This window comes from Pipistrellus hanaki (genome assembly GCF_964339955.1).
Source record: "Pipistrellus hanaki genome assembly, chromosome: 1".
Classification (NCBI taxonomy): domain Eukaryota; kingdom Metazoa; phylum Chordata; class Mammalia; order Chiroptera; family Vespertilionidae; genus Pipistrellus; species Pipistrellus hanaki.
In genome coordinates, this window is record NC_140503.1 from 123,824,730 (window position 1) to 123,851,314 (window position 26,585).

Here is a 26,585-nt window from a genome sequence, read left to right on the forward strand (position 1 = left end):
TCTCTCTCTCTCTCTCTCTCTCTCTCTCTCTCTCTCTCTCTCTCTCTCTCTCTCTTTCTTTTACCACTGCAGAGTATTCCATTGTGTAAATGTACCACAGCTTTTTTATCCACTCATCTGCTGATGGGCACTTGGGCTGTTTCCAAATAGTTTTTCATTTTTAAATGAAAATGTTGAGTTTGCTTCTGTAAATATTTTACACACACACACACACACACACACACGCACACACCTGATTTACAGCTCAAAACTGTTATATGTAATTCCTAATCAAAACCTTTCATATTCTTCACAGTTACCTTGGTCAGAATTATATTTACATAAGTAGAAATAGTAAATAGCAGATTATTATTATTATTTTCAATGAATGAAACCTGCTTTCTTGACCTTTGTCAGATAATTTGATCTTTTAAAATTTTACTTATTACGGTAGTAGCATGGCTGCCTTTCATGTTTATTTGATTAACCCCAAAACAAATGTACTGCTATTTCAGAATTGTTAAACTTTGTAAATCCCTGTGAGGAACAACCTTACCAAGTAGAATACACTACTTAAATATATATATAGTTCATTTGTCTTCAGTCAAAACACAATTTTCCAAAGTTATTTAGGTCAGCTCTATTTTCCCTCACCCCTTTCACTGAGATTATGTCATACATTTTTAATGCAGTTAAATTATTTTATCTTAGTCTGCATTAAATATTAGTACTTTTCAACCTCCTGATTAATTTTGCTTAATTTGCATACAATACATTAAAGTTTCTTCTTTGTGCTATAAAGTTTTATCGGCCTTGACAAATACATGGCATCATATATCTACCACTATAGTACCATATTAATTCCATGACTCTAAACATTCCCTATGCATGCCCTAGTCAAATACTCTCCTCTCCAAAAAGCCCTGGCAACCACTAATATGTTTTAATCACCACAGTTCTGCTTTTTTTCAGACTCTATAATGAATGGGACATTTTCTAGTCCTTTTAGGTTGTCTTCTTTTACTGAGCAAGATAAATTTAAGATTCATCAGTTTTGTTGTGTGAATTAAAAGTTCATTTTTTTTTTTATTCCTGAATAAAATTCTATTGTAAAATATTTTTTCAGTTCTCACTTGAGGATATATTTTTATTGATTTAGAGAGTGAGAAAGAGAGAAAGAAACATGAATGTGAGAGAGTAACATCAATCAGCTGCCTCTCATATGTACCCTGACTGGGGATCAAATGTACAACCTAGATATGTGCCCTGACCGGGAATGGAACCCACAACCTTTTGGTGGATGGGACAATGTTCCAACCAACTGACCTAACCAGTAAGGGCCCACTGTAAGAATATTTGATATACTTTTTATTAAATCACATATTCAAAGGCTTCTTGGTTGGTTCCAAGATTACAAATAAAACTGCTATAAACTTTCACATGCAGTTTTTGTATGGATATATCATTTTAAATCAATTTCAAAGTGACAACATCAATAATGAAAGAGAAAATATCAGTATAGATACTATAGATATTAAAACAATAAGAAATATTATGAAAATTTTATATTCATAAATATGGCAAACTATTTATAGTGGACACATTTCTTTAATTACAAATACTACCAAAGGCCACTCAAAGATAATAGATAACCTAAATAATTGTGCATCTATTTTTAAAAAGAGTTCATCATTTGAAATCTTTCCATAGAAAATATTCCTGGCTTAGATAACTTCAGTGATAAATTCTAAAGGAATAATCTCACCAATTCTACATAAACACTTCCAGAAAACTAAAAAAGAAGAAACATTCCCCAATTTATTTTATGAGGCCAGCATCATTTAGATACCAAGACCAGGCAAAGACATTCAAATAAAAGGAAATTACAGACTAATATTCCTCACAAACATAGATGCAAAAACTTTAAGGGAATGTTATCAAATCAATTAAGTTTTATGCACAATGATCCTATATACTAAAGAGGTAATATGCAAATTAACCCTCATGCCCTCACAAGATGGCTGCCTATGACCAGGCCGGGAGGAGGGTTAATGAGGGATGCCCAAATGACTGAACAAGCAGGTTGTGTGAGGCAACCAGGACAGCGAGGGGGGTAGTTAGGGGCATTCATGCCAGCAGGAGGGGTGCAGTTGGGAGAGACCAGGCCAGCAGGGGAGACAGTTGGGGAAGATTAGGCTGGCAAGGGGGCTAGTCAAGGGCATGCGGGCACATACCCAATGGGGAGTGTGCAGGAGGCGGCTGAATGATGTTTCTCTCTCATCGGTGTTTCTAACTGTCTATCTCTCTCCCTTCCTCTCTGTAAAAAAATCAATAAAATATATATTTTTTAAATTGAAAGCTTCTGGTCTCTGAAGACAATTTCAAGAAATAAAATAAGGCATATACTTCAGAAAATATTTCCAAATTATATTTATATGATAAATGTACTATACCCAGAATATTTAGAGAACTCTTACAATTCAACAGTAGTAAGATAAACAACTCAATTAAAAGTAGAAAAGATATTTGAATAGAGACTTCACACACACAAAAAAAGATATAGAAATGGTTAACAAGTATAGAGAATGAGTACAGAGAATGAGTTTATCACTAGTCACAAAGAAAATGCAAATTAAAACCAGATGGAGATACCACCACACACCCACTAGGATGGTTAAAATTAAAAGGGCTGACAATATCAAGTGTTGTAGAGCATATGAAGCAATTGGATCTCTCACTTACTGCTGGTGGGAGTGCAAATATAATTTCTTTGGAAAACAGTTTAGCAAGTTCTCATACACATGGCATAAGACCCAGAAATTCCACACTTAGGTATTTTTCCGAGAAGGGAGAAGCATATGTTTACACAAAAGCCTGTATATAAATGTTTAGAGCAGATTTATTTATAACAGTCCAAAATTGGAAAGAACCCAACTGTCCATCACCCGGTGCATGGATGTTGTGCATCCATGTAGTGTAATCCTATTCGCAATCAGGAGACAAGCAACACCATGGACAAGTCTCACAAGCATTACGCTAAATTAAAGAAGCAGATACAAAAGGCAGCACATTGTGTGGTTCCATGTATAAGACATTCTAGAAAAGGCAAAATTATAGGGGGTGGGTGGGACCAGACCCATTGTTCCCAGGGTAGTGGGGGTGGAGGAAAGGTTTGATTTCAAAGGGGCAGGAAGGAAATTTGGGATGATGGAAATTTTCTGTACCTTAGTGGTCACACAACTATAAACATTTCTCAAAAGTCATCCAACTGTGTATAGTAAAATAAATAGGACCAAAAAATAAATAGACATTTGTAGTAAAGAGTAAATCTGTGGGAAAAAATTAAGACAGCAGTTTTAGTGATTTCATGAAAGCTCTTTACAATTTGTTATAACATTGTGTTGGTTCAGAACTTGGCTATAAGGGTCAAGTTGACCTTGGTTCAAGTCTTGCCTTTGCCAGCCATCAGGAGAGAGAACTTATACCAATTATTTCATTCATCCCTCATAAGGTTATTATGGGGATTTAATGATGTACTTTAACCACTTTATAATTGCCTCATCATGAGAATTCAGTAAGTATTAGTTATTTAAAGAACATTTAGAAACAGCTTAATTAGGTCGAGATACATAGAAGCAAATAATTTATAGTATAATGTGAAAATAGCAGATATAGGACAAGGGTAAAATACAGTGATGGCATAAAATGAGAAATGTTTTACGATGTCTAGAGAAGTCAATAAAGACTTTCTGGAGAAAATCATGATTGAAAATTTGAAAGATCAATAGGTGGTTTTCAGGCCAATTAGGAGAATGAAGGGCATAAAATGCCATGGTATACTTGGAGTATTACAAGCAATTTGCTATTTAAAAAAAAATTTTTTTTTTTAATGATTAGAGAAGCTATTGCAATAGTGTGCAGTCATCCAGAACAAGGCCTTGAATGCCAATTTAAGAATCTTATTACACCATGGAATACTATGCAACAGTAAAAAAAAAAAAGGGGGGGGGAGGAGGGAGGGAAATCTCTTACCCTTTGAGACAGCAGAGGGACCTGGAGAGTATTATGCTAAGTGAAATAAGCCAGTCAGAGAAAGACAAGTATCACATGATCTCACTCATATGTGGAAAATAAAGAACAAAATAAACTGATGAACAGAATAGATCCGAAGACATAGAAACGTGGAACAGACTGATGAATCACAAAGGGAAGGCCTCAGGGATGGGTGGATGGATGGGAAGAGATTAACCAAAGAACTTGCATGCATATATGCATAACCCATGGACACAGACAATAGTGTGGTGAAGGTCTGGAGTAGGAGTGTGGTTCAGGCTAGAAGGTCCCAATGGGGAAAAAGGGGGACATCTGTAATACTTTCAACAATAAAGATTAAAAAGAAAAAAAGAATTTTGTTGCATTTCATTATGTATGCGATGGAGCAACTGGGAGCCAGAAAAGAGAGAGGCATATTATAATATAAAGATAACTGATCATCCTGAGAAGATGGATTGAAGTTCAGATGAAGCTAGAAGATGGGAGAGCTGTCAGAAGGCGTGTTAGATGAATACAGTAAGGGATGGTGACATTCTGTAGTTGGGCTATGGAAATGGAAAAGTCAGAATAAATTCAAGGGATTTTGGGGGAATCCAATAACTGACTGTTTATGAAGAATAATGATTCTAGAATAAGTGTTAGACTTCTTGTTGGGTATTTAGGTAGATGGTATTACCCCTTGATAAATAGAAAAAACAATGTTTATATTTAGAAAATGATGAGTTTAGGCGGATTAATGTTGATATTTGAGTTGCATGTGAACATGCAGGTGGAGGCGTCCAGAAAGAGGATGGATATATAAGCCTAAAGCTCAATATTGGTGTCTGACTTGGAGCTATATATATGTATATATATGACAGTGAAATCACAAATATGTTAAAGGTCACCTGGAAAAGCATATAGTATGAGAAGAGATTTCGGAACAGATCCCTGGGAAATATCAACATTTTAGACCCTGTAAAAAACAAAACAAACAAACAAAAAAACTTAAATAGTAGTCATGAAAATAAGAGCTTAAGAGCAAATAGTATCAAGGAAACTGAAGATGGTGTTTCAAAAATGAGGTATCATCAAGAGCGCTATATGCAGCAGTGAGGTCAAGGAAGATGAAGACCAAAAACCAGCCAATAGATTTTGATACCTTCTGTGGCGGGACCAAACCAGATGACTATAGTTTGAAGAGTGAATGAGAGGTTAAAAATATGGAAGTATCAAATGCAGGCTACTTTTTTGGAAAGTCATGGTCAAGAAGAGAAAGAGAAAAATAGGATGATCACTAGAAGGAGATACAGTACCAAACGAGGTTTATATTTATTTATTTATTTATTTGTTTGTTTGTTTATTTATTTATTTATTATTGTTTGCATAAGGCATAGGAGAGAGTTCACATACACAGAAGGGCAAAGGCCTGGAAGCAAAGGAGAGGCTGAAGTTCTAGGGGTGTAGTACTCAAGGTCCACCAATATCGAACACCAGGTTAATGAGTGTAGACTATTTTGGGAAGCCAGTGAGCTTTGAGTAGGAGAGGGACACGTCCAGAGCAATGATTTCTGGAAGTTGATCTGTCTGCGGTATGCAGAAAGACCTGGAAGGAGAGAGAAACCAGTTATCAGTTAGGAGGCCCTCGATTAGGGTGATAGTATGGAGCGAGGGGGCAAACTAGGGGCCAACATAGAGATGGCTCATGAACTCAGCTGCTGATTAGACTTGGCAGCGGAAGAGGATGAAGACAAGCGGTTCTTGTCTTAGCCCTTTGGGAGGAATGCAGGAAGAGGAAAGAAATGAGGGTTTCGAAGGGACGGGTGAGTTCTGCGGGGAAAGACTGGATGCTCGGTGCTGGGGAGCTGGCAGTGCGGGTCAGCAGCTCAGCGAGGTCCTGGCAGGACGCAGCGATGGGTAGGCTTTACGCACGGATTCCCACCTCGGCCCAGGTGCACCCACAGCCAGTGCTCGGGCAGCATTGGCGGCTGCACCGCGGCCTCATGTACAGCTTTCTACATCCTCGGGCACTTGGCAACTACAAAGAGGAGGATCCCAGTGTCTATCCTGTCCCCAAACAAGGGACGCTGGAGACTGAGAGCGAGCGTGGCCCCCCAGGTAGCGGCCCCTCTTCCCGGGGCTGAAGGGAGCGTAGGACCGCGGAGCGCGCTCCCCAGACTGGACCTGGGTTTCCGCTGCGCAGGCGCCGCCCGGCGTCGCCTAGCAACCGGGGACAACCTTGGACTGGGAGTAGCCTTGGCGGGTGCTGTTCGCGGAGTCTAGGGAGCAGTTGCTCGCGGGGATCTCCGGGCAGGTAAAGGGAGGGGGCGGCTGCACGGCTTCCACGCGGTTGGAGAAGCCCAGGGCAGAAGGAAGGCCCAGCAAAACTTGGGGACCGGAGCAGGTGGGGACCTCAGGGACAACCAAGGGAACCCTTCGTGAAGGGTGGTCGGTCCCTCGTCTACACCCACAGTGTTAGGCTGGGCTAGGAGTGGGTTTCATAAGCATCTGTTCACCTCCCCTTTAACAGACAACAAAACTGAGACCCCGAGAAGAGACCTGAGGGGTTCAGATTCCGTTACTTGACTCGGGGAGGTGGTCTCCACTTGCTCTAGCCCTCTCCCTCCCCTTTAAGTCTTCTCAAAATAAACCTCCCCATTGGAAAATATTTAAGATCGCCTAGACTTGAAAGTTCACGAAGGAGAGATGTGAATGATCAATAAACTAAAAAAAAAAAAAAAAAAAAAAAAAAAAAAATTAAAAAAATCAAGCAGCTGCAAAATTAAAGCCAACTTGTTTTCATCCCCAATGCGTTGAGTATGAGGTTCATAAACTTTCATCTAGTTCTTCTGCAGCTAGGGATTTATTCTAAAGAAACACTTGAGGATGTAGATGAAAATTGTATGTCTAAGAATGCATTTATTTATGTCTAAAGTTCATTGCTGCCTTGCCCATAGTCAGATAAAATTAGAAACAAATGTTCAATAGTAGGAGCCTGGCTAAATTTATAGTGGCTTTTTGACTATTATTTTAAATGACACATGCTGATTCATTGGATATAATTGGAGCAATAAATTGAGGCAGAGGTTTCAAACCTGTTCATTAATTTAAGAATTTAGTATGAAATGGTCCCAGGAAAGGAAGTTGAGAATAAGGGACAGAAATCCAAGTAGGATGGTAAAATCACTGTAGAAAACACACACACACACAAAAAGAACTATATTAAAATAGTGTTAACTCACAGAGCTTATTTATGAGTGATTTTTAGTTTATTCCATGTGGCCTTCTTGGTTTTACAAATTCTCTATAGTGAAATGCATTGCCTTTATAAGTGGTACACTAAAAAATGGTTAAAATGGTAAATTTTATGTGTGTTTTAGTACAATAAAATAAATCAATGGGCAGGTGGTAAAATAGTCAAGGAAACAGGTTTAGTTTGCTTCAAAAAGTCAAAGGGATTTATTTTTTCTTAATTCTACACCTCTGTAGCTTTAAAGGAAAACAAATCTTCAAAGAATAAAGTAAGATAATTTAATTGTATCATATTGATTTTAAGTGAAATAAGTTAAAAAAAAAACACACACAACTTAGGATCATCTCTGAGGCTCCTTGTCTGTGGCCTGTCAGCTTTTTACATTCTCCTCATTAACTATTACATACAATATAGTAATAAAAACACAAACTAAACACTTCCTACTTTATAACAGCTTCCTCACTGTAATCCTGTATGTTTAGGGTCTCCCAGCCTCTGTATTCTTCAACATACAATTACTCAAAACCTGAAGTAGGAAATATAAGTTCCTCAGTGGAACTCAGATGACTTAAAGCAACTTTATGCTGGCATAACTTAATTGCTTCTCAAATTTTCATAAGGAATTATTCTGTTAAATTTAAGATTACTTTATTTCAGAATTTATTATAAAGAGCTATGAAATCCCATTTTTCTAGAGGTTAATATTTGAACAGACTTTGATTTATCCAAAATAGTTTCACAAAACATTTTAGGCACAAAGGCCTGTGTTTTAAAGCATCAATGAAAGAGGTTTGAGATTTGGGGGAAAGTGGGTCTAAAATATGAAGACAAGGGAAAATTTAATTTTAAATTAAATGTTTTACATCAATATTAAATTTTGACTACATTTTAAAATAACTTTCTTAGTTTGCAACAATTTTCAAGTGCACAAACTGATTGCTGAGTGATTTCAACTACAAAATTTAAAAACAGTTTATAATGAATATTATACAGTATATAAGTAGGGGCCCAGTGCACAAATTCGTGCACCTTGAAAAGAACTGTGGGCCACGAGGCTGCAGTGGGTACAGGGGCAGGTATCAGCCCATCCTCCACACCCCTGCCCAACCCCTCCCAGTGCAGCCCCAGTCCCCTGTCTACCAGCAGCCCCGTTCCTACTGCTGCCACTCCCATGCACTGGTGGTGGCCACCCTCGCACCTATTGATGACACTGAGTGATTGGAGCCAGCATCAGTAGTGGGTGTGAGCAGCAGCTGCTGCCCTGATCGCCCCTTAGGAGCAGGGGGAGGTAAAGAAACTCTCAGGGGTGATGAGGGCCGCAGCCATGGCTCACACCCACTGATGGTACCAAGTGATTGGGACCGGTGCTGGGTGCTGGCAGCAGGTGTGAGCAGCAGCTCCAGTGCTGGCTGCAGGTGCAAGCATCAGGCGGGACCATAGTGCCCAGGAACAAAGAATTTTCAGTAACCACCAGAGGCTCGCCCTGATGACAGCAACTCATGCCCCACCTTGGTCTGGAGCCCCCACTCACCTGCTCCACCATTCCGCTGCGGCTGCCACTCACCATGTTCTGCACTCTGCAGCCTGCTGCCAATGCCCACCATGTTCTGCGCACGCCCCCTGGTGGTCAGCACAAATCATAGTGATTGGTTGTTCAGTTGTTCTGCCATGCAGTCTATTTGCATATTAGCCTTTTATTATATAGGATGGGGGATGTGGGTATATTTTAACATTTTAATATATTGGATATAGTGTGAGGAAGTGCATCACAGAGTAAGCTTGTCCAGGCCATCAAAGATCTTGAAATTTATGTGAACTGAAGTTAGGGACTTGAAGTAGATGTCTTTCAAAAGTCCCTATGAATGTGTAGGAATATGTGGGTTTTAACATATGTGATAAATTCTGGTCAGTGTCTCTCATGCTAGCAGCTGCTTTTCTTTCTTGATAAGCCATTTGAACTAACACTGACATTGTAGATTCTCTCCAAGGATTTTCTATTTCTCAGGATTTCTTTTGAGACTGTAGGTCATTTTCTTAAAACTAGAATATATCCTCTGAGAGAGATTGCTTAATCTAAGTATAATCCCACAAACTCCCATTGGAGAAAATTTGAAAAATTTCTAGGGTTGTTCTAACAATCACCAACATCTTGAAAAGTTTTCTGTACCCAGGTGGAGTTAATCCTAAACTTTTTCCACACAGGCATGGACACATGAGGGCAGGTAGGAAAGTGTTTTTGCAAGGAGTAATCCCTATTTCCTAAGAATGCATTTCTTTAGATTCTCAATTAGTTTTTATTTAGCTTTGTATTACATCAGATACAATTTTGTTATTTGGGAAAATGACACAAATGTTCATCTGGAGTTGATAGATCTTGGATACAATTCACAAAACCATTACTCCCAGGAAAACAGAGTTAATTATTTTTATAAATGCTGAATGTCTACTACGTGCCGTCTGGCTCTCTTCAAGATGTTTGGGATAGATCAATGCAAGAAAGCAGACAAAAATCCCTCCTTTTGTGACAAACATGCTTGCAGATCTCAAAAGTAACTTGGAGTTTGTCTCCCAAGCCCTACATGGTAAACTAAAGAATGAACGTTATGTCACTACTATATTCTCTTCCTTTCCAAACTGGGAGCCAGGACTAATTCCCAAAAATCTTATCCATCAGTTCCTTCAAAATCATGGTTTGAATAGGGATGTAGGTAACATATTTGTACAATCTGCAGTAATTTCTACATGTATCTCATAGTCTCTTTTTAGGTAAAATGTAAAGGAAATAGATCTCATAAAGATATAGATAACTGAGAAATTTGTACATATATAATATGTAAATGACACTTTAACCATTTACTGCATCTTTTTCCAGAATGGGTAAGAAGATAAAGAAGGAAGTAGAACCCCCTCCTAAGGATGTGGTAAGTTTCTGATTTGTATTCTAGTAGCACATCAACAACCAGTTTTAGAAATAAATTGTTCAAACAGTTTGGCATGTACCAGTATATACATGCGTACATGGTGGCAGAAGTCCAAAGTCTGACTAATGATAAGATTAGTCAGAGAAATCTAACATTATATAAACAAACATTTATAGCATTGTCATTACCTAATTAGCACAATTAAAGAGTAATTATTAGCTTTTAGTGTGTGGATGGCATCTTGATAAGCCAAGCTAATGAATAAATAGTTTTGGTTTGTTCTTTTAAATACTTTACATTTGCTAGTCTCTCATTAATCTTAATTATCCAAGTGAATTTTCACAATTAACTGGGAATTATGCTATAGCTATTATATTTGTATATAAGGTTGTCAGAGAATGACCTTTTGGATGTCAGAAGATTTGTCTTTTCCAATTCTGTGGAGAGAGAAGTCTGGATTCATCATCAATTTCTATTTCAAATACTTAAGTAATGCATTCCTTATAACACAAAGCCCCTTTTCTGTCTTTTAAAAGCATGTTTTTATCTTCTCTCTTCACATTTTTTGAATTACTTAAAAATGGTGTTTAAAATAGAAAATGACCCTGGACAATTTTTAGTTTAGAAATTTGTTTTGAAAGTTACTTGGTATGATTTTCTTCAAATAAAACAAATGGAAAAAAAATAAGCATGTATAGTCAACTTACAGCATTTTATAGTTTGAAAGAAACTGAATTTAGTGCATTGGAGCATTAAGCTCCAATTACAAATGAAAGCTTGGTCCCTGTTCTGCCTCTTACAAATGGTGTGTCTGTGTGTGTATGTGTGTGTGTGTGTGTGTGTTATGAAATTATGAAATTTGGGCAAGTTACTTCAGTTTTTATTTATCTCTTCAATGAGAATTGTAACAACCAACTCATTTCAGTTGTTGTATGAATTAAAATGAAATAAAACATATAAAGTTCTCATTACCTGGCACATAGCTATTACTAAAAAGATTTAAATCATGGGAATCCTTTAGACTCTGACACACATACACACACACAGACACACAGACACACAGACACACACACACACACACACACACTTCAATACAGTTGGGAACAGAGGCTATGGCAGCACCTATCTGCCCAGGTTTAAGAAAACTTTGCATTGTGGTCTCCTGATGTATTTTCATCACTGTGGCTGCTCTCCTTTGAACATACTCTTAAAACATAACAAATTCTCTTAGTTTTCATTACATTCTAGGTTTTCATTACCTTTCCTTTTGCTGCAAAAGAGCATTATTGACATTTTATTACTAGAAAGTGAACTCATGAACATAGTACTTAATGACAAACACTTTGGATTAAAATGAGAATTAAGGGACTATTAATGGATGTATTAGTCTAAGACGCTTTCTGTAATTTTATCATGTATTTCTAATATTATTCTCTGTATCCTAATCCTTGGGTATCAAGACTTGAGAAATCATTCCAACCCTAGCTTTAACAGAAATCTAGCTCTTGCTTTCTAAGTTCACAAAAGCCTTGGGGCAGCCAGAGGCATGTGCAGCAATTACCAATGGTCCCTGACTACCGATTGCCCTAGGGTCCTTCCGTCTTTCCCCTACTCTGACTTTATGCTAAAAAGTTGATAGATTAATATTAAAATATTTAACTATGTTTCTGTCTTGTAAGTTCTAATACTTTAATACTACAATGTAAGGCATCTGAACTTGGAATTTGTTACAAGGCATTCTTCTTCAAAGTCTAGGCAAGGTTTGATGTACAAGTTATATATGAAAACCACTTTTAAAAGAGAGATACTGCTGAAACCGGTTTGGCTCAGTGTATAGAGCGTCAGCCTGCAGACTGTAAGGTCCCAGCTTTGATTCTAGTCAAGGGCATGTATCTTGGCTGTGGGCACATCCCTGGTAGAGGCTGTGCAGGAGGCAGCTGGTCGATGTTTCTCTCTCATCAATGTTTCTAACTCTCTATCCCTCTCTGTAAAAAAAAATCAATAAAATATATTGGAAAAAAATAAAATACAAGAGAGATACATAACTGCCTGAGAAAATAAACTTTCTGTGTCAACTAATGTTTTGCTTTTTTATAGATTTCCTAAAATCATTGTTTCCAAATATATTCTTTCTTTCCCCAATTTTAAGTTTTTTATTGAAGCATAATATACATACAGAAAAGTGCACAGATACAGTTCAATTAATTTTTACACAATGAACACACCCATGTAACCAGCACCCAGATAAAAACAAAGCAAAATATGACCAGTGTCCCAGAGATCCCCCATGCCCGCCAATGACTCTAACATCATAGAATAGTGTGACCTGTATTTGAAATATATAAATGGAATCATAAAGTATATTCTCTTTTATCTGACTTCTGTTTAATAGTGCATTTTTGTGATTTATCTATTCTATTGCATATAATTGTGATTTTTTCCCTTTATTGCTATATGACATCTCATTGTATGACTATACCTCAATTTACCTATTTATTCTAGCATTGATAGGCATTTTTAGTAGTTTCTCATTTGGGGTGTTATAAATGTGTAGCCATGAACATTCTAGTGCATGTCAGCAAATTTTATTTTCACTAGTCTTTCAACTACTAGTTAAAATGGGTAAAAGTGCTTAGTGATATGTTTAAAAGAAAAAAAAACTCCTTTTGCTTTTCTTAATATTCTTCTTGACAAAACATACATTAATATGTGCATATATGGTTTATTGATCTCTGTTCCTTCTCATAAAAGGGAACACTAGCTAAGAAGATGCCTAGATGTTGGAAGATATGGATTAAATAAACAATACAACTACTAGTATATTCTGCTCCCCCATGCTTGGTTGAAAGGCTGTTAGTAATGCTATAATACATGGCAGATTTATTGTAGAATGATTGCATAAAATAATTACTAATAGAAATTACCTTAGTGGGAAATACTTATTATAAGGCAAGATATTCAGCAGCTAAAAGTAAGGTTCTGGAATTAAGCTATCTGAACCCTCACTCCGTCATCCACCATCATGATCTGGGGCAAATTTCCCAACCTCTGTATACCTCAGTGAGGATGCAGTGATATCCACTTCACAGGACATCCACTTAATATCTACTCATAGAGGCAAGGTTATATCAATGTAAGATGTTCAGAACAGTGCCTGGCACTAGTTAAGAGCTGAATAAATACTAATAACATAGTTGAGGGTACTGTTCATTATCCCATAGGACTGTAGAAGTTTGAACCATCAAAGGAGACAAGTGATCAGCTGTGGAAGACCAGCTGGCCTTAAAGTCCCAGGAGGCCTGGTGCATGGCCATCATGATTAGCGGCCAGGTCTTCGAGTTTACGAGCATGGGCATTATATTATCTTAATACTTCAGGGGCAACTGAGCTTCAGTGGACAAATCACAGCATCTAAACTTGAAAGAGAACGTGACCTTGCTCTAATCAGAGTACCAGTGATTAAGTATCAACTGAATATTTATGTTAAGGGGTCAGCACCTTCTCCCCATAGTTAATTGTTTCTGGGGAAGCTAAGCTTGGTGAGTATTGAATCGGAGCAACATACAATAGTAAAACCTGTTCCCTCATCTGGGCAACCAAACCCAGTTCTTTGGAAGACTGGGATGTCTCCTGGGGCTTGTTTTTCCTCAAGCTTCTTCATCAGCCGCAGAATTCGATCTTAAACATTCTGTCAGAGACTGCCTCAGACTGTTTTCTAGAAATGAAGCCTCATTTTGACTTATTTTCCTTCATCACAGATAAGCCAAGCCATCATGAGTAAGAAATGTAATATAAATTCATTAATATGCACATAAATGAAACTGTGTAATTATCAGCTTGCTCCCCTTGCACTAAATGTTTGTTACCTTGAATCATGTTGTAAAGCAAACTAGAGGCCAAACAAATTAGCTGTTTTCATTTTAACCTTTACACTTTTTAGCAGACTTAAAATCTACTTAGTCTTACTGAAAGTTCACACTTCTTTTTGTATCTGTTTCTCTTTTCCTTTGTAATTGATTCCATGTGATCTGAGACCACTGATGTGGTTAACACCTTCCAAAAAAAAAAAAAAAAAAAAAAAAAAGGCTTTTTATTTGCACTTACCAGCACCATAAAAATCATTCACTTGTCATGATTTATCTACTTTTCACTGAGTTCAACTTTGTAATTTTGTATTCTTTTTAGACTTGTTCTATCCAGTAATCACTAGCCACATGTAATTATTTACATTTAAACTTAAATTATGCAATAAAATTATGCTAATTAAAATTAACAATTAAAAAAATTAAGTTTCTCAGTCACATTAGTTATACTTCAAGTGCTGAAGTATCACATGAGGCTGTGACTACCGAATCAGAGACACAGATCAGCAATGCCATCATCCAAGTTCTGTTAGACAACCGTACCCTGGGTAGTCTTATTTTCTTCAGACATATAAAAGTATCCCTGTAAATCAATGGCTTCTCTAATAGACTGAGCTTAAAATTCAAAGCTTAGCCAAAATGGTTCCCCCTTCTTTCATTCTTTTTGTAAATAATTGGTTTTATCATTTATTTTGTGCAGAGCGTGAAATTATAATTTCACAGCCAGCCTGTCGGTGACTGATTGTGAGTTTCTCACAGGAAAGCAGATGGGATGTGTGATTACAGCACAGCATTATTTATTTAGTTGTGTGGCATTCTGTGAGAGCTATCATTTTATTCTCAGCGCCTTTTTAAATAAAAAATTACTGTAATGCTGTAGGCTCTGTAGGAGAAACAAATGTCATGCCAAGTTTCTCCGCTGTCTGCCAAACATGGCCATCTCTCCTCCTTTGACAGCTCTGTAGTCTGTGTCTCTCACAGTCACAGACGCCATCTCATCTTTCCCTATTGATGACCAGGAGAGGTGGCAAAATACTGAAGTGTTTTCTAAACACTTGAAGAAGGATGAAGGATACTTATTATAGTTGTTGTTTAAATGTATTTTCATGTACTCTAGTCTTTTAAGCATTGTAGACATTCTGCGAAGATATGACATATCCATGTTCCAACATAGTATATTTATGCACAACCTTGAAAATCAGCTTTAAAAATATTGAAATGTCAGAGGACTCTGAAGTGAGAGTTTGAAAATGGAAGGGAAATTTGTTCTGAATGGGGGTTGAAGGAGAAGGTAACCTGACAGAATGCTAGGAAAACTGTCTTAAGCGGTAAAGCTGATCCAAAGCTGTGGCTCTCAAGGATTTGGAGGGGGAGTACAGGGGAGAGGGCCTTTTGTGGGTAGAAGGGTAATGGTGGACTCTATCCCCACAAAAATCACACCAAAATTTTTGCTTGCAGTTTCAGTGGGCAAATGTGTCCTGAGAGCAGCCCAATGATGGTTCCATGAATCTCTGATTTAGAATCTTCTCTCCTCACATAAACAATACACAGTTAAGGTACTTTAGGCCAAAATCATAAAAAAGAAGTTTCCAGAGGCACCTTACAGACATGTATTGAGTTTCCATGCCACAGATTTATTCTAGGTAATGGAGATAAAGAAATAACATGGTTCTTAGCCTGACGAAACTAATTCGTTTATGGGACAAATACTGTTCTACACCCTGGGCATATACCTGAGACCAAAACAAAGTTAAGGCCTCAAGGCAGCATCCATTCTGGTGGGGAAAAATATTCAATTAACAAATAATAATACGATTCAGGTAGTAATAAGTTCCATAAAGAAAAGGTAGGATGCAGGATGGAGAGTGATGGTATCTGCATCACTTTAAGTAGGACCTACATTAGGGAAAGCCTTCCCAGTGGGGTCTCATTTGAAAAAGACTTAAATGGGATGAAGGAATCTGCTGTGCAAATATCTGAGTGAGAGCACCCCAGCCTATCAACAATAACTAAGGCTTGGCCTAATGTTTGAGGAATGCCAAAGAAGTTGGTGTGCTTGGAGATTGGTAAGCAAGAGATTAGGAGGTGGGTCACAGAGGTGGCGGGGTGGCAGTGATAGGGCCTTTTGGACTATATTACAGATTTTTCCCCTCTACTGTGCAAAATGGGAGATTCGTTGGGAGGTTACGAGTAGAGGAGTAGCAATAACTAAGTTACATTTAAAACAAAAAAGTAAGGTCATTCTAGCTACTACTAATGTGAAAGAAGAGTGAAAACGGAAAGACCAATTTGGAGGCTATTACAGTAGGGCAGCGAGGATTAGGCTGTAACTGTGGAGAAGGTGAGACGTGACCAGAATGAGGACACATGCTGATGGGAGATTTGACAGAATTTGCTGATGGATTGTATGTGGGGTATGGGAAAGCCAGAAGCTGAGATGTTTCAAGGTTCTTGGACTGAGCAATTGAGTAAATTATGGTAAAATATATCACTAAAATATACATGTAAAACAAAGAAACAGAGCCATGTGCTAAGTGCTATTTTATAGAAATTCAGAGGAATATAGCTGTGGAAAAGAAAAGAAAGCCCCAGAATTTCTTCACCCAAACAACTATGAATAAAAAACAATAGAAAAAGTATCCAGCCGAAACCGGTTTGGCTCAATGGATAGAGCGTCGGCTTGGGGACTGAAAGGTCCCGGGTTCGATTCCGGTCAAGGGCATGTACCTTGGTTGCGGGCACATCCCCAGTAGGGGGTGTGCAAGAGGCAGCTGATTGATGACTCTCTCTCATGGATGTTTCTAGCTCTCTATCTCTCTCCTTTCCTCTCTGTACAAAATCAATAAAATATATTTAAAAATAAAAAAAAGAAAAAAAGAAAAAGTATCCAGAAAAATGGAGACCTGACTATGAAATGAGCCATAGGCTTTCATAGTTTCAAGTAATATTTTATTACCTTAATTTTTTAGAAATGAAATAAAACTATCAAAAAGTGGTGGGTGATATCATCTCACTGTTGAGCCTTAATGAGAAACATTTTGGTGAGCCAGTGAGGGTGAACTTCAGATAGGAAATGCTTACCCGAAGTAAGAGTGAGAAAATGAATAAAAGTAAATAGTTCATAAGATTTTTGACAAAGAAAGGGATGACTGGGTGTTAATGCCAAGAAAGCAAAAACTAGTGTTCATTCATGGCTTGGGTTTTTGAAAACTGATTTGATGAAAAGATAGAGGGACAGAAGATCTAAGGTTTGGCAGGAATGTTAGTAAAATAATAGATCATAAAATCTAAGCAGCATAATAAATGAAGAAATGAGGAACCCGATGAAGTGAAAGCAGAGAGAGGATGGGTGGGGGGTATCCCAGTGAAACTGATGGATAGCTGTAGAGGGAGTAGCTGAATAATGAAGCTGTATCAAGAAACCTTAAAGTCTGAACATCATGGGCAGTAAGAAGGCAAAGTGAGTATGAAGAGAAATTGGTGAGACATCAAGCATAAGAGCAGAAAACAAAGGTGAATGATAGCTGGATGCTATTGAGTCAGAATAAAGTAGAGGACATAGAAGAGAACTTTCTAAAGTAATGAGAACATTTCTGCTTCTGGATGGGATGTAGCAGTGGTGGGTAGCAGTAGGGCATTTCCCCAGTACAGCAACTCAAGTTCTATACTCAGCTTCTGACAGCAAAAGAAACCATCAACAAATGAAGAGAACCCACTCTATGGGAGGACATATTTGCCAACGACCCATCCAATAAGGGGTTAATTTCCAAAATATATAAAGAACGTGCGCATCTCAACACCAGGAAAACAAACAACCCAATTAAAAAATGGGCAAAGGACCTGACTAGGTACTTCTCCAAAGAGGACATAAAGAAGGCCAAGAGACATGAAAACATGCTCAAAGTCACTATCAGAGAGATGCAAATGGAAACTACAATGCAGTACCATTTCACACCTGTTCAGAATGGCAATCATCAACAAATCAACTAATGATAAGTGCTGGTAAGAATGTGGAGAAAGGGGGACCCTTGTGCACTGCTGGCGGGAATGCAGACTGATATAGCCACTGTGGGAAACAGTATAGAGTTTCCTCAAAATATTAAAAATGGAACTGCCTTTTGACCCAGCAATCCCAGTTCTAGGAATATATCCTAAGATCCTGAAATATCAATCAGAAAGGATGCATGCACCTCTATGTTCATAGCAGTGTTATTTGCAATAGCTAAGATCTGTAAACAGCCCAAGTGTCCATCAGTATTTGAGGGGGGGGGGGGGCGGGGGGAGCTGTAGTACATTTACACCATGGAATACTATGTGGAAGTAAAAAAGAAGGAAGCCTTACTATTTGTGATAGTATGGATGGACCCGGAGAATATTATGCTAAGTGAAATAAGCCAGTCAGAGAAAGACAATATCATATGATCTCACTAATATGTGGAATCTAGTGAACAAAATAAACTGATGAACAAAATGGAACCAGAAGCATGAATACATGGAATAGACTGCTGGTGCCCAGGGGGAGAGGGGCGATTATGCTTTATGCTGCTGGATAAAGAAGGTGAAGAAAATGGCTAAAGAACATATATGTATACCGCATGGACATGGACAATAATTTGGAAGGGGGGGGGGAGAGAAGAGGGCAAAGGTGGAGAGGGAGACTTCTGCAATAATGTCAACATTAAAATTTTTTAAATTAAATAAAAAGCATATGAATTTAAAAATACTAGAAGGTAAATTAAAAAGACTGATAATACCAAGTGTTGGTAAGGATATGGAACTCTTATTAATAAATGTTGAGAATGTAAACTGATAAAACCACTTTAGAAATCTGTTCAACAATATTTGTGAAAGGTAAATATATCTATCTATCTTGTGACTCATCAATTTTATTCCTCAGAATATAGCCAGAGGAAATGAAGGCATATATTCACAAAAAATACAATAACAAGAATATTTATTTCAGCTTTATTTATGACTAAAGACCCAGTGCATGAAATTCATGCATGGGAAGGGGGTCCCTCAGCCCAGCCTGCACCCTCTTGTAATCTGGGACCCCTTAAGGGATGTCTGACTGCCAGTTTAGGCCTAATTCCCCAGAAAGATCAGGTCTAAACTGGCAGTCGGACATCTCTCTTGCAATCTTGGACCACTGGCTCCTAACTGCTCACCTGCCTGCCTGCCTGATTACCCCTAACCACTCTGCATGCATGCCTCATGCCCCCTAACCACTTGCCTGTCTGATCACTCCTAACTGCCTCTGCCTCAGCCCCTGTCATCATGGCTTCTTCCGGAAGGACATCTGAAATGATGTCTGGAAGGTCGTTGGCTGTCTGGTCTAATTAGCATATTATGCTTCTGTTATAGATAGCTTCAAACTGAAATAAAAGAAGCCAAACTGGTATATCCATACAATGGAATACCATATAGCCATAAAAATATGACTCAATTATAGGAAAATATGAATGAATCTGAGGGACATTGTGCTAAACTAAAGAAGGCAGATGTGAAAGAGTACATGTTGTGTGATTCCATTTATATGAAGTTCAAGAACAGGAAAAACAAAGTTATGATTTTAAAAATAGGAATAATGGTTAGCTTTCTGGGAGGGTTTTGGGGAAGGAGTTTGAGGAAATATTCAGGGTAATAAAAATGTTTTGTAACTTGATCAGAGAGATATTGTATTCCTAAAGATCAAGTGAAAGAAATATCTATCAGACCACAAAAAAACAGAGTAGAGTTTGCTTTTTAACCCAATCTTCGTATCTTAATAAGGTTTATTTGCCATATAGATAATTATTCAGATCATTGATATATTTTATTTTATTTCTATCATTTTACATTACATTTTTGGTATTTCTTTGCTATGTTTTCATGCGGTATATATATATATATTTTTGTATCTTCTTTTTCTGAATTGAGCAACTTTCCCTTGTTAACCTTTCTGTTTTGGGAAACTCCTACTACTCATCTGTAGCCTTTAAATACACATATCTAGCCTGGCTGGTGTGACTCAGTGGTCCAGCCTTGACCTATGAACCAGAAGGTCACGTTTTGATTCCCAGTCATGGCACATGCCCAGGTTTCAGGTTCAATTCCCATTAGTGGATGTGCAGGAGGTAATCTATCAATGATTCTCATAATTGATGTTTCTCTCGCTCCCTGTCCTTTCATCTCTAAAATCAATAAAAATATATATATTTTTAAAGATACACATATCTAAATCTGTATTTTTATCAATGTAAAGAATGAGCAATAACAGACAACAGTCCTGTTCCCTTTACGAAAAATTTCCTTTACACAAGTTTTGTTGAAAAAAAACACTAGAGTCTAGCTTTCCCCCCTTCCTTATAACGTGTCATTATTACTTTAGGAATCCTTTCTTTAAAATTACATTATGATTCACAACATCATTATGATTGAGTTTAACTACATATTTTATTGTCTCAATCCAGCACTAATGTTTTTATATTTTGTCCTCCCCAATTCTGGCTGGAGTTATTTATATACTTGTTGAGTCTGTGAATGCCTGAACATGTCTTTTTCATGTATGAATGATCACTTACCCAGGTATAAATTTCTAGTGTTATAATCCTTTTCCTTCTGAACATTGTTGCTTATCCTCAACAGAAAGCTGGTTGAGCCGAAACCGGTTTGGCTCAGTGGATAGAGTGTTGGCCTGTGGACCGAAAAGTCCCAGGTTCGATTCCGGTTAAGGGCATGTACCTTGGTTGCGGGCACATTCCCCAGTGCGGGGGCGGGTGGGCGGGGGGGGGGGGTGGTGCAGGAGGCAGCTGATTGATAATTCTTTCACATCGATGTTTCTAACTCTCTATCCCTCTCTCTTCCTCTCTGTAAAAAAATCAATAAAATATATTTAAAAAAGAAAAAAAAAGAAAGTTGGTTGAAAGGAAGGTCTAGATTATGTGCTGATACATCATCTTTCCTTATTATTCAATATTATTTCAGCTTTCTATTATATATTTTCTATATAGTCAAGCTCCTATTTTATCACTACGAATACAACATTCATTCCTATTTTAAATTTTCCTAGTATTGTTTTCCCTTTTTATTTTTCAAATATATTTTTATTGATTTCAGAGAGGTAGGGAGAGGAAGAGAGAGATAGGAACATCAATGATGAGAAGGAATCATTGGTTGGCTGCCTCCTGCACTCCCCCCCCCTCCCCCCCCCCCCCCACCTTTCCACTAGTCTCTGGAAATGGAATAGAAATAGTGTAATAATATATTTTCTCCTTCACAAAGAAAGTCCATAGGTTCATTCAACTGCACGTGGATTCTCACGACTCTCAAGATCACAGCAGGATATACTAATCGGTCTTCTTACAGTCCCATACTTTTTCTTTATATTATCACTTCCTCTGTTCCAGACTTTTTCCAATTTTATATATTGTTTTCTTTTGGGTTTTAATTGTAATAGCTACTTTCTGAGAAAGAGTGTAGTAATCAGAAAGCAGGTGCAGATTATTGAGACTGTCAGGGCAACTACTATATACATGTACTTAAGGATTCTTGTGTATTGATTAAGAATATACTTGCTATTTAATAAGTCATATATAGTCATATGCTATTTAATGAGCATCTATTATGTGTCAATGTGCTCAGTGTGGTATGTAGATATTCTAATTATCTCCTTAATAATTTTGCCTATTAAACAGAAAGGGAAACTAAAATTTTAGTGGATTAAGTAACTTGTTTGATTCCACATAGCTAAACTGAGAGACTAAGTCTGCCAGATTCCAAAATGCTTTGCTCTTTCCCCCATACACCAGGCTTTCCAGAGCTGTCAGTGTGGATGCTTTATTAATGATGCTTTTTAAGTAAAAACTTTGCAATGCATTTACTGAGCAGTGACCACATCCTTTTTGTAAGATTGTGTTCTATTTAAGTCTCAAGACACCATTCATTTTTTATGTGCTTTTCAAAGCTCAAATGTGAACCTGATATTTCTCTCTGCATTTCAGTTTGATCCATTAACAATTGAAAGCAAAAAGGTAGCAACTGTGGTGCTAATGCTTAATTCTCCTGAAGAAGAAATTTTGGCCAAAGCATGTGAAGCCATTTATAAGTTTGCTTTAAAAGGTTTGGATTTTTTTTTTTAAGTTTGTCTTTCTATGTCATTAGTTGCTTAAAATATTTACTACATAAGGGGCACTTTTCTCCCCAATCTTTTACTTACTTCTTATCAGATGAATTCTTTCAGACAACCAGAATATCATTTATTGCAGCACCTGAAAATAATGTGTCTCCCTAAGTGCCTAACTTAATCTTAAGGAGTAATTTTTTTCACTGGGAGAAGAGTCGTTTTGAAGACTTTATTGTTTAAAAAATTGTAAATGACACAGGATCTGAAAGAGCTCACAGTGGTCAAAGCCAAACAATTTGAGCAACAAAATAAAGTAGTATTGGACTATGACCCAAAGTAGAACATAAGTATCCATGAGTATATTTCAATACATAAATGATTGGGTGAATTTATAAATGGAAGAGAAAAGATAAACCTCCCAAGTGGAAGAATTCTGAATAACTTATGTAGATACTATGCTCTCCAGGAGGCAAAATATAACTTCTTTAGATGTGGGCTGTGCCTAGTGACTTATTTCCAAAGAGTACAGTAAGGAAATAAGGAACAATTAATAAATTTATAGTTATAAACCTGGCAAAACTACTTCAGCCAACTGATCAAATCAACATCAGCAGTGATAGGTCATGCTGATAATCTTGTCAATAAGTCAAGTGCCCTTGACACAATGTAATGAAAATGGCACTTTATTTCTGTGTTGTTTTCCCCAAAAACCTAAAACCCCAGTCTAATTATTATTTAAAAAGAATAAAATTTCCACTCAGAGACATTCTACAAATATGTAGCCAGAAATCCTGGGTACCTCCCACTGCCAAGAGGAGCTAAGGTATGTGATAAGAAATCTCATGGGGGAAATCCTAGATAAGATCCTGGAACAGAGAAAGAATATTAGGCTAAAATTAAGGAATTCTGAATAAACTATTGCTTTTAATTAATAATAACATCAATAATGGCTCAAATTGTATCAAATGTACCAAAATTGGTATAAAATATTAATAACAGAGGAAACTTGGTGTGGGATATGTGAGAACTCCCTGTATTATCTTTACAATTTTTCTGTGAAAATAAAACTATTGTAAAAAAGTTTATTAAAACATTGTAAATGTTACAAATCTAATTCTATTGAGAGATTTACTCATTGAGGACTTACAAACATAAAATATTATTATACTTTAACTCATTCCAATGGTGGTAAAATTAGATTTTTATTATACTGTATACCATTTTAATTTTGAAGAGTTTAGTGTATTTTTAACAAGATATTTTAAACTAAGGAACAATTTGATTTTAAATAAGTGATTGAACATTGGTTGAGGACTTGTATGATAGAACAAAAACAATATTCAATTAGCAAATGATAAAATACTCATCTCATTATGTCACTCTTGTCATCATTGGGAATCCAAACAAAATCCAGAGTGGTTCTGGAAGGTATAGTTTATGAACAGATTATATAGAATACTGGATCCATTTCATGGAGACATTGGATTATGCATCTCTGGTAGCATAAGTCTCATTCAGCCTTATAGAATCATCATAATTCACCTGGCTGTCCTATGTACCTAATTACATATCATCTTTTATATAACATGAGATAAATAAATAGAAAGGCATGTATTTTATGTTTAATCAATATAGAAGTTATTGTAAGTCTGGTGTTTTTTACTAGCATTATTTTCTGAAATAGTGTCTAAGATAAATGATGGGACTTTGCCTTCTGGCCAAGATGGAGTAAGGGTCCAGATTTACCATCTAACCAAAATAACCAATAAAATAGACAAAATATATGAAGTAGCAGTTGGCAAAACATTGACTATGAGGCAATGAAGGACAGTGACCATTGAGAGACAGAAAACAAAGGAAAGAAGTGCTATGACTGCCTGAGCTTACTGACTTCAGAGTTTCCAAGTTTCAGCACAAGAAGGGGTAGCCTGTGCAGAGCCTATTGGACTCTTTGAATTGAGAAATCAGACCTGAAAGTCCTGAGTTTTCAGCACAGAGTTAACTGAGAGAGAACTCAGGAGATCCGTAAAGCATCCCAGTCAGGTATTGAGCTGAGTACTGATCAGCATGTACATGTGAAAGAATTACTTGAAGTCAAAGAATCCAACAGGATTATTGGCAACAGTGCCTGGTGCTCACACAGGGCCAGAAATAGAGCTGACCAAAAACCTCAGGATGCATGGGCCATTGTGCACAATACAGAGTCTTGGTAGTTAGAAATAATTTACCCTAGATTGAGCAGTGTTCTGAAAGATCTAAAAGGTTCAAATTATTTCTAAGAAGCTGTGTCCCAGAACAAATTTCTAGAATACAAACACATCTATTACTCAAGTAGGTAAAATGCACAATGTCTGGCATCCAATAAAAAATTACCAGGCATGAAAAAGAAGCAGGAAAATATAACCCATAATGAAGATATAAATCAAAATGTAAATTGAAAGTAAATCAATAGTGACTAGAATTTCTAAAAGAAATAAAAGACGGGGCGGGGGGGGGGGGGAGAATTGAAGAAATGATTGAAGAAATACCCCCAATTTAATGAAAACCCCAAACCCACAGATCTAAGAAGCTCACCAAAACTCAATCACTAGGGTATACACAAATGATGCCACATTAAAATATGGATCTACACAAAGAATAAAGGTAGACTACTAGAAATAGTAACATTTAAGATATTTTTTTATTATTGAAATCATTTAAAAAGCAAGTTGGTTATTTTAAACCAAAATAATAATCATATATTGTGGTCTGAAATATATGAATATGATATATGACAACAACAATACCAAGGTAGAAATGGAAAAATGGAAGTATATTATTGTAAGGTTCTTGTATTACCACTTGAAAGTTGACTGTCAGAGGATGTATACTACAAACCCTAATACAAACAGTAAAATAACAGTACAAAAATATATCAAATAAGCCAGTGTTTTTCAACCTTTTTTGGGCAAAGGCACACTTGTTTCATGAAAAAAATCACGAGGCACACCACCATTAGAAAATGTTAAAAAATTTAACTCTGTGCCTATATTGACTATATATAAAGTAATTCTCTTGAATAGGAATCAAATAAACACAAAGAAAGTATTTTATAATTACTTTATTATGAAATATTAAGTAAACAAAATAGTGAAAAATTATAAAATTCTTGTCTTGTCTGCACCTACGGCACACCAGGCAACATCTCGCGGCACACTAGTGTGCCGCGGAACAGCGGTTGAAAAACGCTGAAATAAGCTAATGAAGTAAATAAAATAGAAAAATAAGAAATATTTAGTTTATACAAAGAAGGGGGAAAGAAAAAGAAAACAAAGAATAATGGGGCATAGAAAAACAAATGACAAGATGGCTAATTTAACCCTATCAAAAATCAAATTGAATGCAAAATGTTCTAAGTACTTCAATTAATAGTGAGAGAATGTTATCTTGGATAAAAAGCAAGACCAAACTACATGCCACCATCAAGTAATGCACTTAGAATATAATAACACAAATTATTTGAAAGTAAAAAGATGAAAAAAACATCCTATGATAATACCAAACAAAATAAATATTTATTTTATTTTATTTTTTAAATAAAAGAGCACATTTATTAATATAATAAAAGTAGACAGAAAAGATAGTGCAAAGGTAAAGAAAGTCATTTTATAATGATAAAGGAATCAATTAATCAAGAGGCTATGAAAAATCCTAAACAGTCATTACTTAATGTCACATCTTTAAAATACATGAAACTAGAAATTCAAGGAGAAATAGATAGCCACAATTGTAGCTGAGGATTTTGATGCCCACCTCCCAATTAATGAAAAAATAAATAAATAGTAAATCATTATAAGACTAAAAGATTGAAGCAGCAATATTAATTAATTTAACCTAATTGATGGTTATAGACCACTCCAAAAATAGCAGGATATACATTCTTCTCAAGTGTATAGAGAACATTTTTCAAATAGATCATATTCTGGGCCATCAACTAGCCTTAATCAATTTAAAAGAATTCCAATGATAAAAAAATATGCCATGCAACAATAGAATTAAATAAAAAATCAATAGCACAAATAACTCGAGACCATCATGCAATAGAAAATAAATAACATACTCCTATGAATGTTGATTAATTTTATAACTAAGCAATCATTCAATTAAGTATGTCATCACATAACTGGCACTGTGCTAGGCACTGAGTAAGGATATGAGGGAATAGAACAGAAAGGGTATCTGTATTCATGGAAAGTTAAGTTATAGCAGAGTAGGCAAACCATGCAGAAAGGTCCTTCAGTGGTATGAGGAAAATAAAGCAGGGGAAAGAGAGATAAGGAAGACTTGGAGGTGGTGACAACATCAGACAGACAGGGGAAGGAAACCTCTCAGGAGGCTCAGGGTGAGCTGAGAACTGAATGGCAAGAGGAAGCCAGCTTGATAAACCTGGGGGA

The 26,585-nt window shown here is 36.7% G+C and overlaps 1 protein-coding gene across 2 annotated transcripts in view; it reads left to right on the forward strand.

The window, feature by feature from the left end:
* Positions 1-10,137: 10,137 nt before the first annotated feature.
* ARMC3 (armadillo repeat containing 3) overlaps positions 10,138-26,585 on the forward strand; it is a gene marked incomplete at its 5' end in the record, with an annotated part of 86,839 nt that continues 70,391 nt past the window's right edge. For both annotated transcript variants that reach the window (XM_084868341.1, XM_084868340.1), the window contains 2 exons: positions 10,138-10,185; positions 22,031-22,148. In XM_084868341.1, coding sequence (XP_084724467.1) covers positions 10,138-10,185; positions 22,031-22,148 — 166 coding nt within the window. The remainder of the gene's footprint in view (positions 10,186-22,030; positions 22,149-26,585) is intronic.